The sequence below is a fragment of the Gavia stellata genome, chromosome 7 (assembly GCF_030936135.1).
Source record: "Gavia stellata isolate bGavSte3 chromosome 7, bGavSte3.hap2, whole genome shotgun sequence".
Lineage (NCBI taxonomy): Eukaryota > Metazoa > Chordata > Aves > Gaviiformes > Gaviidae > Gavia > Gavia stellata.
The window spans coordinates 44,317,188-44,328,642 of NC_082600.1; the positions used below are offsets into that span (position 1 = coordinate 44,317,188).

General features: G+C 62.2%; 2 protein-coding genes across 2 annotated transcripts; one reads left to right on the forward strand and one right to left on the reverse strand.

The window, feature by feature from the left end:
• Positions 1 to 4,863: 4,863 nt before the first annotated feature.
• Positions 4,864 to 5,925, forward strand: MDK (midkine). Its single transcript, XM_059819835.1, has 4 exons — positions 4,864 to 4,942; positions 5,034 to 5,195; positions 5,304 to 5,465; positions 5,900 to 5,925. The coding sequence occupies exons 1-4, from the start codon at positions 4,864 to 4,866 to the stop codon at positions 5,923 to 5,925; spliced, it is 429 nt and encodes a 142-aa protein (XP_059675818.1).
• A 2,565-nt stretch (positions 5,926 to 8,490) lies between these two features.
• On the reverse strand, positions 8,491 to 10,647 carry CHRM4 (cholinergic receptor muscarinic 4). Its single transcript, XM_009814941.2, is given in 2 exon segments — positions 8,491 to 9,968; positions 10,536 to 10,647. Coding segments are annotated over 2 exon segments (1,590 nt in total).
• Between the last annotated feature and the right edge of the window lie 808 nt (positions 10,648 to 11,455).

The following is an 11,455-nucleotide window of genomic DNA, read 5'->3' on the forward strand; positions in this document are numbered from 1 at the left end:
GGTAAGGGGTGGAAAAATGGCTCCATTCCCCACCACAGCCCCATTCTTTTGGCATGACACTCGCCTTTCTGCCTGGTAACTCCAGGAGAGAGTTGGCTTGGCCGCTGCCTCTCCTCACCTCCTGAGAAAAGGGGGTGGACGGCGGGGGGAAGGGAGCCGTCACATCTGCAAAGTCCCAACCAGCAGTCTGATCTCCTATCTGGTCCAAGGAGAAGGGCTGCAGCGTGTCGCAGCCGGGGACAGGCAGGTCTCGAGGGACAGGGCTGGGGAGAGGCCTGGGTCGGCATGGAAGTGATGTGCTGCTTCAGGTACCCCCTCCCCGAACCCTCCCACGAGGGGCAGAGCAAGCAGAGAAGGATGAGAAGGGCAGAGACCATGAAAGGTCGGTCCATCGAGGCCAGTGGCCTTGATGGGGAAGGAGGCATCCACAGAGCTGGTGGAGACACGGGGTGCTTCCCTCCGCTCCGTCTAGCCGCAGGGGTGCCCCAGAGGCCATCTTCCAGTGGGTCGTAGAGTGGGGGGCCCCAAGGGAGCTCTGCCCGGCTGTTCAGCTTGCACCCCCTCAGCCACTCCGCCATGCTGGGGTGCACGGGCAGCGGAACCCCAAGGCTTCGCTGGTCCCACGCTGCAGAGCGCGGAGGAAGGTGAGACACCCCACCCAGGGCAGGGGACACATGGGGACGTGCCCCGCTGGGGCCTGACCCCTCGGGCCCCGCTCTCGGCGCCCGGGAGCCCGGCACTCTCACCGGCCGAGCAGGGCCCGCCGCCGGCCCAGCGCTCCCCCCTCCCCGCCGGCCGGGGGGGCCAGCCTGCCCCCCGGGCCGCCCCTCCGCCGGCCGCCTGCCTTTGTGCCTGGCCGGGGCGGGGGGGGGCAGAGGAGGAGCCTGCGAAAAGTTTTGGGTTAAAAAAACCACCTTTTTGCTGCCAGCCGAGCCCGACGTCAGGGGCCGCTGTGCGCTGCGCGGGGGCTCCGCACGCGGCCGCCACACAAAGGCAGCAGCTCCGCACCGCTCCGCGCACCGCTCCGCGCACCGCTCCGCAGGTGAGTGCCCCCCCACCCCGGTACTCGGGGTCGGACACCCCCCTCCCAAGCCCCCGCAGACGGCGGCGCCGCCCGCCCGACGCCACGGGGATGGGCGCCTGCGGCAAGGCGAGCGGCCACCCCCCCCGCGCCTCCCCGGGGAGGCGGCAGTAATCCCCGGGAGGGCTCCCCGGCGGGGGAAGGGGCTTTGCCGGGGTGGGGGACATGGCCCTGGCTGGGGAGGAGCTGCAGGAAGCGGGGATTGGGGCAGGGTGTCTGTCCCGCGGGCAGCAGCCCTCCGGGTGCGGGCTCGCCTGCGAGGAGCCAGGGAAGTGCCTAGAGCGCTGGAGGTGCCGGGGAAGGGGGGTTGGAGGGAGGCAGGGCTCCCGGAGAGCAGGCAGGGCTTGAGGCAGGGGCCCGGGGTCTTAGCCGCCCCCCCCCCGCACTTGGGGGGACCCCACACCGGGTCGGGGAGACGCGCTCAGGTGGCGAGAGATGCTCCGGCCGGAGCCCGGGGAGCTGCCCCGGAGCGGGGCTCGGCCACCGGCAGCCTCTCCGGGGGGCGAGGGGGGAGACCGGCCGGAGGGGAAGGGGCTGTGCTGGGGTCAGGGCACAGCATCTGCCCTGGGGAGGGAGCAGAGGGTAGAAGCATGGAAGGGCGCTGCCTGCTCCCCGCTCTGCCCCACAACGCACAGGCAGAACGCGGAGCAAACCCTTTCCCCCCATAGCACCTTCTCCTCGCTTCGAGGGGAAGGGGTGGCCGTCTGCTGGAAAGCCCCACAGCCCCCGTGCCTTTGCTCCCCTCCAGTACCTCCAGCAGAGCCTCCTGGTCATGCTAACGCCTTGGCTCATGGGGAAAAGCTCAACTCTGCCCTTTCCTGGCAGCAGGGAAATTCCTGCTGGTGGGGTGCTGGGTACCCCAAGCCATGGGCTGCCCGAGCGCTGGGCTCCCCAAGCGCTGGGCTCCATGCCTGGAGACTGGGGAGCCGCTCCGCGGAGGGAGGGCAGCAGTCCTGCGCCCACCTCTGCCAGAGCCAGCTGGAATTTGAGCCGAGCCGAGAGGTCTCGCTGCTGGAAGAGGGGCTGCGAGGGGCTGACAGCCCGGCAGCCGCCCCGCTCCCAGGAGAGCATCGGGGTGGCAGCGAGGGGACAGGAGCTGGGGAGGATGGCGTGGCCCACAGTAGGAGAAACACTTGCCAGTAGCACTGTCTGGCTCTGAGCGGTGCCCAGAGAGGGGTCCAGGCGCTCCCATTGCAATGGTGCGTATTTGGGCTCTGCTTCAGCATCACCTGGTGTTGGTTTTTTTTCCTAGCGCTCATCCTAGATTATTCAAACCCCGGGCAGCTCGAGGAGGGAGGGGAAGGGGAAATGGGGACTGCCATGGTGTGGCCTGGCTCCTGGCTGCTCCGCTTGTGCAGCCCGTTCCTGGGAGAGACCAAGGCAGTGTGGGAGCTGGCTGGGATGTGAGCAGGAGAGGAGCCAGGGTCCTGCAGGGATGCGGGAGGAGCTGGGCTGTGCGAACACGCCTGAAGGTGCTGGCAGCCCAACCGGGAACAGCTCTTGTTTGACCAGCAAAGAAGGGATCATACTGTTTGGAAAACCAGTTGGAAAACTGCACTCCCTTTCCCTTATGAATGCTTTAGGATGAGCCATGGCTGAGGGTCCCTGCAGAACTTTGCCTGGGGGATGTGATGTGCCAGGCAGAGCCTGGGAGCAGATCCAGGAGTCCCTGGGGCTGTAGCTGGGCTGCCCCTCGAAGCCCCCCCCCCCATCCCTGCGTACACAGGGCTCCAGGGTAGCCACGCTGTGGGGAGTGGGGAGTCTGTGCCCGGAGGCAAGGCAGGGGTGAGCACGGCAGCCAGGGCGGACCTCAGAGGCTGTGTTTGCAGGACCTGAGCTGGAAGGTGCCGGACTGGGAGGCGGTTCAGGAGCAGAGGGAAATGCTCTGTGGCAAAGGATGGAAGAAGTTTGCAGAGCACCTGAAATCAGGGGGATGCTGTGAATCGTGCGGGTGTTGGAGGTGTTGCCCCGGCAGAAAGTGGGGCAGGAATGCCAGCAACTCGGCTTAGCCCCAGCTTTGCTCTCCGAAACGGGGCCCTCTGGGCTGAGCTCCTGCTCCCGTTGAAGGCAGCTGGGTGGGAACGGGGCTGAGCCGTGCCGTACTGGGCAGGATGGCTCCCAGCCGTGCTGGGCGAGGGGGCAGGCAGCTCTCACCCCCTCGGCTGTGCCTTCAGCCAGCCGGGCTGTGTAATTCCCTGTGACAGTTCAATGCAGAGCGAAGCCGGCAGCTTCGCGGCAGCGGACGCATGAAAGGTGAGTGTGCTGGAGCCTGAATAATGCGGGGAGCTGCTCTCCCGCTCTCTCCGGCACGTTGCCCGGGGAGCCTGGGGGCAGGGAGCAAACGCTGACCCCGCGTTCTTCCCTGCACTGCTTTCCCCTGGGCATGCGATGTGTCCTGAGCTCTCCATCCCAGTCCCACCAAGCCCATGGTGGAGCCAGGGCAGGTGTGGTGTATTTGCTAGCTGGCTGCTGCCACGCAGATATGGGTGTCATCCTGAAGAGCAGGGCTCTGGGGGAGTGGGGAAGGGGCTGGCTCTGCATGGCCGCACTCCTGCTGGGAATGGGAGCTGGGACCGCAGTGTTGGCAGCAGTGTCCCACAGAGGCTCGTGATGGCAGCCGGAGGGGAGACGTTGCCTGGCCCAAGGCCACCGTGGTGGGGTGGGCAGGGCCCCAGGAGCTGCACCCTTGTGTATGTGCACCCTCGTTCCCGACCTGCTCCCAGGTGCATGCACACACATGCACACGCATGCACACTCCCCCCCTGCATGCACTGGTGCTGTGCTGGCGGCCGCGGTGCCAGCAGTGGGCGCAGCTCTCCTGCTCCATCTCTCCAAGCAGCTCCCACGCTGTGGGGACTGGGGTTTTTTTGCTGTTTAATCCGCTGGTTTAGCTCTCAGACCCCTCATGGCAGCGGGTTTGTTTTTTTCTGGGCTTTTTTCTTTCCCCCCCGGATTCCTCCGGAGCCGGAGAAAGGTACCATGGCAGCTGCGCTCCCCCAGCCCCGGCGCTCTTCAGTGTGGGGCGGCAGCTTGCTGGGTGCTGGATAAAGGAGCCACGGAGAAATACAAGGCGGGTAGGGGCTGGGGACCAGCACTGGAGAGCAGGACCCCCACCGCCAGCACGCAGGAGGGGACTGCTTTGCTTTTGGGGGGGCAGGAGCAGCATGGGCTGTGGTGCAGCCTGGTGCTGGGTGCACCAACCATAGGGCCCTCCCCGGCTGCAGTGTAGGGTGCGGGGGTCCCCGCAGAGAGCATTTCGGCCACGCGTAGGGCAATGGGGGGCTGCAGGGATGGGAACAAGCCCCCAGCCCAACAGCTTCCTGGCCAGAGGCTGTTGCTGAGATGCACAATTAACCTTCTTGTTGCAATTATTAGGAAAAATTTCGTTACTGAGAGAGTGGTGAGACACTGGAATAAACTGCCCAGGGAAGTGGTGGAGTCACCATCACTGGAGGTGTTCAAGGAACGTGTGGACGAGGCGTTGCGGGGCATGGTTTAATGGGCATGGTGGGGTTGGTTGATGGTTGGACTTGATGATCTTACAGGTCTTTTCCAACCTTAGTGATTCTGTGATTAATACGTGTGGTCTGATGGGTGGCAACAAGCAAGGTATAGGGGGGTGTGCACATGTGCATGCACACACGCAGGTGCATGTGTGTAATGGAGGCAGCTGCCATCTCACTCCCAGGCAGGCTGCCCGCAGCCCACCGTGCCTCGTCCTCGCTGCCACATCGCGCCCTGATCCCTTGCCTGCCTCACCCTCTCCCTCCTCCCCAGGCAGGATGCAGGTCCGGGGCCTCCTCCTCTTCCTGGCGCTGATCCTGCTGGCCGCCACTGCCGAGGCTGGCAAGAACAAGAAAGGTGAGGGGCAGCCCGGGGCAGGGGGCTGGCGGCAGCCTGGGGTGTGCTCCCGTGGCCCTGCAGCGAGCACCCGCTCCCCTTTCCCTTGCAGAGAAGGCGAAGAAGGACAGCTCCGAGTGTGAGGACTGGCGCTGGGGACCCTGCGTCCCCAACAGCAAGGACTGTGGCCTGGGCTACCGCGAGGGGACTTGCAAAGATGAGAGTAAGAAGCTCAAGTGCAAGATCCCCTGCAACTGGAAGAAGAAGTTTGGAGGTGGGTGCATGGTGGTGGGGTGGGTAGGGACCGCCCTGGGCTGGGTGGCCGGGGCTGGTGCCCACGCCGGGTCCTGGCTGGCTCTGATGCCTCTCCCCTCTCTTCCAGCCGACTGCAAGTACAAATTTGAGAGCTGGGGGGGGTGTAGTGCTCAGACGGGTGTGAAGACTCGCTCCGGCATCCTGAAGAAAGCCCTGTACAATGCCCAGTGCGAGGAGATCGTCTATGTGACCAAGCCCTGCTCTTCCAAGATCAAGTCGAAGTCCAAAGGTCAGTCCCCACCGCTCCTGTCCCCAGAAGGGTCCTGCTGGGACCCCAGGCAGGGGCTCTCCCGGGGTAGCTTGGCCCGTTGGGGTTGAGCTTTGCAGGTGGTGTGGGGCATCATGTAGGATGCTCTTCCTTCTGCATCAGCACATGTGACAGCCCCGAAGTCCAGCTGCTGGCTGGGTGGGATGCAGGTGCTGCTAGGAGAAACCCTGGTCCCCCCTCAAGTCACCGCCAGCTTCGGTGGGACGGGGATTTCCCCCTCTCCTCAGTGGGGCTGGTGTAAAGCACAGTTTTGCAGGGTGGGGGGAAGCTCCCTGCAGGGATGCAGCCCCTGCACGGTGCCAAGCCGGCTAGATTTCTGCCATGGCAGCGTCTGGGGGATGGGTGAGCTGCCAGCGGACGCACTAACTCTTGTCTCCTGTGCTTCTTGGATGCAGCAAAGAAGGGCAAGGGGAAGGACTAGAGCAGGAAGCCAGCATCCTCGTCGGCCCCTCAACACGGTGCCCATGGGGCTGGACGCCCAGCTGCAGCCGGCCCATGCTCCAGTCTTCCTCCTCCTCTCCTTCCTCCTTTCCATGACCTCCTCTTTCACTGAGATGCCTTGTTTTAATCGCTAGTGTTGTAGAGAGCAAACCCACCCACCCCGCAGGAGGGACTGCCCCCCTCCCTGCTGCCCCACCTCCGCTGCTGGTGCATCCTGCTTGCCTCCTCTCGGCTGGTGTTGGGGTTTGCTGGGACGCGCCTGGAGAGCTGGGACGGCAACACACATTTTTCCACCCTCCAGCACAAATGAGTTGCCTTTAGCGCATCCTTCGGCAAGCCCGGGAGCCTCCTCGCTCCTCCGATGGGTACTGGTGCCGGAGGGAAGGGCTGGGTGTTGAATGCCTGAGTAACCCCATCACTCATGCCCCTTACTCACGTGAGGACTGCGCTCAGCTCGAGGGGCTTCTTCCAGCATCCCTTCGGCTGGGGCACTACTTCCCTGCATCAGCTGGGGAAAACAAAGCCACCGCCCCCAGGAACCGCCGCGTCCCCTCTCCTCCATCACTTCTAACCGTCTGTGTCCGTGCCGGGGCTGCAGCCCCTCTGCCTTCGACGCGTGAACACCGGTGCTGGGTGGGAGCTCTCACTTCTTTTGGAAAATGGGGTTTGTTTTCTTTTCCAATAAAAATCTTTAAAAAAAAAAATACTGGCACCCACCTGTTGTCCCCACGAGATGCTGCTGTGCTGCAAACCCCAGCTTTGCCAATCGCACCGGCACCGGCAGTGAACTCACCGTGCGGCTGGCGGCGGTGGCCTGAGTGCCACCGCACATGGTCCTGGAGAAGGTACGTGGGTCAGATCCCACAGTCTCTTCTTGGCAGCGCTTCGGTCTGCCCCCCCCTCACTCTCGGAAGGAGACCGCCACCCATGCGCTGCAGGAAATGTCACCGCTGGGTGACACTGGGAAGCTGAGGAGGAGCGACCAGGTGACGACTCGTTCTGGTCCGAGGTCTTTATTTGTCTTGGGGTGGGTTGGGCCGTGGTTGTTAACAGTTTTAAAAAAAAAACAAACCCCAAAGCTTGCCAGACATTTTGGGCACCGCTATGTGAATTATCCTAAAGGCAGTGGCGGGGGGTGTCACCAGCTGGGCCGGGGCAGCCTTTCTCTAGGTTGCACAGCATCGTTCTGGCGTGGGGACGGGAAAGACATACGGACACGGAGTTTGCCGGTGCCAGCGTGGCCCCATCCCATCTCGGCTGCGCCCGGCCGTGCCGGCCAAGGCTTGCAGAGACCTGGCTTTGGGAGAAGCTGAGCAGCCCCGGGCTGGTCTGGGCTGAGAGGGGGCTGGAGACGCTGGCTGAAGCCCGCATGCTGAGGGCTCCGCCACAACACCGACAACAGGGTTACATCCATTTACAAAGCTCAGCAGCCGGCTCCTTCGGCCTCCCTGGGGCATCCCCCTGCACCCAGGGCAGGAGCAGGGCTGGGGGGGCCACCGTCGTCCTCTCCTGCCCCTGGAGCCATGCATCAGGCCTCCCACACCCGCCGTGGGGAGAGCAGGGACCTGCTCATGGTCCGGATGAGACATAGAGCACCTCAGCCATACTGCAGACCCTCTTCCCGACCCCCTCTGAGACCCCCAGCTCCCCCCATCGCTCCCAAGGACAGTTATTTTCACGGTCACTGCTGCCCACTCCTTAGGGACCACATTCCCCCGGGGCTGTGGAGAGAAGTCCTGCACCGTACCACTGCTTTTCTTTGCAGTTTTAGTTTTCATCGTTGTTGGAGGCAGCTGGGTTTCACACTCCTCACCCAGGAGTGAGATGCATGGTTTGTCTGTCTGTCCAGCCAATTGCTAGCTGAGGGTGGAAAGGGCACAAAGGGGAGAGCGGAGCCGAAGCCCGGGGAAAACTCCCCCCGCCCCAGGTCCCTGGGTGAGGATGTACGATGGCATCTCAAGGGAAAGGAAGGAGCTTGCCATATCTGCTAGGGCGCAAATCTTGGCTACCTCAGGAGGACTCCTGGCTGGGCCGGCAGGACATCCCAAGAGCACGCCCGAGCCAGCCTGGTCCAAAATGGCTGGCAAATGTTTGGCCCCGGTTTCTTTTCATTTCTTGGATAATAAACGGTTTAATAGCCTATTGAAAGCATCCAGCATTAGGCTGTGAGGATGCAGACAAGCTCTGATGCCCTGGAGATGGTCAGCCAGGGGAGAAGAGGCATCCAGTCTTAGGACAAACACTGATGCCGTTTGGCCAACCTCTCAAGAGCAGGGGGCTGGGGAGGGTGCCGGGTGACCACATCTCCTCGTCTTGCCTCCGTCTTTCCCACTGGCTCCCCAAGCTAGTCTCCAGGCCCAGGGTGACTGGAAGGAGCTGCAGCTCAGAGGTTCCTTGGACCTTTGTCAGTGTTGGATGAAGGGCATCATCTGCAATCACTGCACAGTCTGCACTGTTGTGAGTGGGGAGCAGAGGACTGCCCCCGGCAAAGGAGGCAAAGGGAAGGGCTTCCGTAACGTTGCTGAAGTTGTCCCTGAGTGCCAGTTTATCTGGCTGTGCCAATGTTCCTGTACTGGCACATGAGAAGGTGCTTGAAGGTTTTCTTGAAAGTGGCATTGCAGAGGGCGTAGCAGGCTGGGTTGATGGTGCTGTTGACGTAGCAGAGCCAGTAGCCGATGGACCACACTGTTTCGGGGACGCAGGTCTCACAGAAGGTGTTAATGAGGACCATCACGTTGTATGGAGTCCATGTGACTATGAAGGCTAGCAGGATAGCAAATATGGTCCGGGTGACTTTCTTCTCCCGGGCTGCCATCTGGCGCTTCTTCCGTACTTGGCTCCTGGCGATGCTGGCAAACTTCCTGGCAACGTTGGCCGGGCGACTGTTGGCCAGGGAGTTGTGGTCAGAGGCTCCTGCCTTAGCTGGGACAATCTCTATGGCGGTGACACATTCGGTCCCAGTCTGCTTGGTGACGATTTTAATCTTGGACCACTTGGAAGACGGGTTCACCCGGGGGTGGGACGGGCTCTGTCCTTGCCCTGCTGGCAAGATTTCTGCTGTGGGCTTGTCTTTTGTGGTCTGGGTCATGCTGACCGTGCTGGACTCGTTGGAAGTCTCCTTCTCCTCCTGATGGCCAGTGGCCTCTGTCTGTGCTGAGGGCTGGTCATCCACTTTCCCATTCCTCACCTCCTCCTTCACCTCCACGGCCCTCTTGGGGGAGTTGTTGTTGTTCTGTTTGATCACAGGGCCCTTGAAGAAGCTGAGGGACTTGCCTTTCCTCTCTTTCCTGCTTTCAGGCTTGTGCCTCCTCACCCTGCTCCTGCTGGCCAGGGAGATGTGGATGTACAGCACCGTCATGATGACCACGGGCAGGTAGAAAGCAGCGATGGCCGTGCCGAAGGTCACCGCCGGGTTGGAGAGGAACTGGATGTAGCATTCCCTCTCAGGGACTGTCCTCTTGCCCACAATGAACTGCCAGAACAAGATGGCAGGGGCCCAGAGAATGAAGGACAATACCCACGCAGCCGCGATCATTAGCCCTGCCATCTTGGTGGTCCTCCTGGCTGGGTACGTCAGGGGCTTGGTGACACAGAAGTACCGGTCAAAGCTGATGATGAGTAAGTTCATGACAGAGGCATTGCTCACCACATAGTCCAGGGCCAGCCACAGGTCGCACACCACAGCCCCCAGTGGCCAGTAGCCTTTGATGATGTAGACCGTGTACAGGTTCATGGAGAAGACCCCGATGATGAGGTCCGCGCAGGCCAGGCTGAAGAGGAAGTAGTTGTTGACAGTCTGGAGCTGGCGGTTCACCTTGATGGACAGCATCACCAGGATGTTCCCCACCACGGTGACGAGGCTGAGCGAGCCGGTGACCGTGGCGATGAAAACCAGCTCCACCGTCTTGTAGTTGGTGGGAGGCTGGATGGCCACCTCGGAGCGGTTGCCCAGGGTAAAGTTGTCGTAGGTCAGGTTGGCCATCTTCGCCTGCCAGGGCTGAGCAGAGAGGTTGTGCATGGGGTCTGCAAGGGGAGTGGGGACAGAAAGGGAGAATATCATACCTGCCGACCCGTGCTGGCAGCGTTTGCTGCCTCCTCAGTTTCCCAGAGCAGCACTGCTCTTGGCTAGTGCTCAAAAATCTCCCGGCATTACTGGGTTTCTCTCTGCCATTGCAGCCTTCCCCCAGGACCTCTTTGAAGGCACTTTTTGTGTCCCCATTTAGCAATGGAGGAGACAGACGGGGCTGCAGGGAGAGGAGCAGGGACAGGGCTGGGGACAGCCCTTTGGCCAGAGCACGACGGTCCCTTCTCTGCAGGTCCAGGAACCACCACCCAGCAGGAGCACAGCCCCGGTGTGCCCCGGGGAGGCACGCAGAGAGGCCGAGGGGCTGCAGGAGGAAGGGGGCTGTGGAGCCGAGCAGTGATGCACAGCGCTCGCTGCAAGGACAGCACGGCACAGAGCCGGTGCCCTGCCCCAGGGACGATAGCAGGTTTATGATATGCCTCAGGCATGTCCCGCTGGCATCCCCAAAGCACCTTCCCAAGAGGGGGCTACCCCACAAAGCCCGTGCCATGGTCCACTCAGCTCACCTGTGTCTCTGGCAGCAAACAGCTCCTTCTGGAAGATGAAATCTGGGACAGGGATAACAGCAAGTTACACTACAGCTTCAGGCCCAAGGAGTTCGTGTGAGTCCCACAACATCTTACTGGGGGACACCAACCTTTCCAACAGAGGTGGCCTTGACAAAGAGGTGACAATGCTCAGAGGCAGATGCTGAAAACCCAAACAAGGCTGAAACTGGGTAATTTGGCTTGGCCTGGTTCACAGCCCAGCCCAGACAGGCGCGGGAGAGGGAAGGGGCTGCACAAGTGCCATCAGCCAGCGATGCTGGGAAGTACTGGCCTCCTGCCCCAGCCCCACATCACACTACGGCTGCAGCCACACCGGCCGTGGAGACATAGAGGGTGAACCCAGCCATCTCAGCCTGCTACATGGAATTATTTATGAAAGGCGGCAAGAATCGCAGAAAGGCTGCCTTCATGCAAACCGAGATGCCTGCGGTTAAGAGGAGAATGGACCTTAAAAAAAAATCAATGGACCAAAATTGATGTGTTGGGATGAGGGGAAGTTTCCTGGAAGGGGAAGGAGAAGCAAAGGCGCTGGGGGAGGTGGGCTGGACAGAGGAGCTTCCCATCCAATCTGCCTCTCCCGCACCACCCAGGCCCCCCAAAACCTGCTGTGCCATCACCCTGGGTGCACCCTGACCCCACCAGCCCAGCAAGGGCGGCCTCCCCAGCAGCTCCCCCCGGCGCCCGGGGCGGGGGTCCTGCTGGGCTGCCCACCCAGCCCCATGGGCGCTACTGCCGGTAGCCCAGCGGGGACCAGGACAGCGGGTGGGCATCCACGCCGGCACACGCAGCGGGAATGCTTGGCACAGTGTGTCTCTGCAAGCTGCCTTGGGTAACGACGCTGGCTCTGAACGCCTGGGACTCCTGAAGCTGATTTTGCT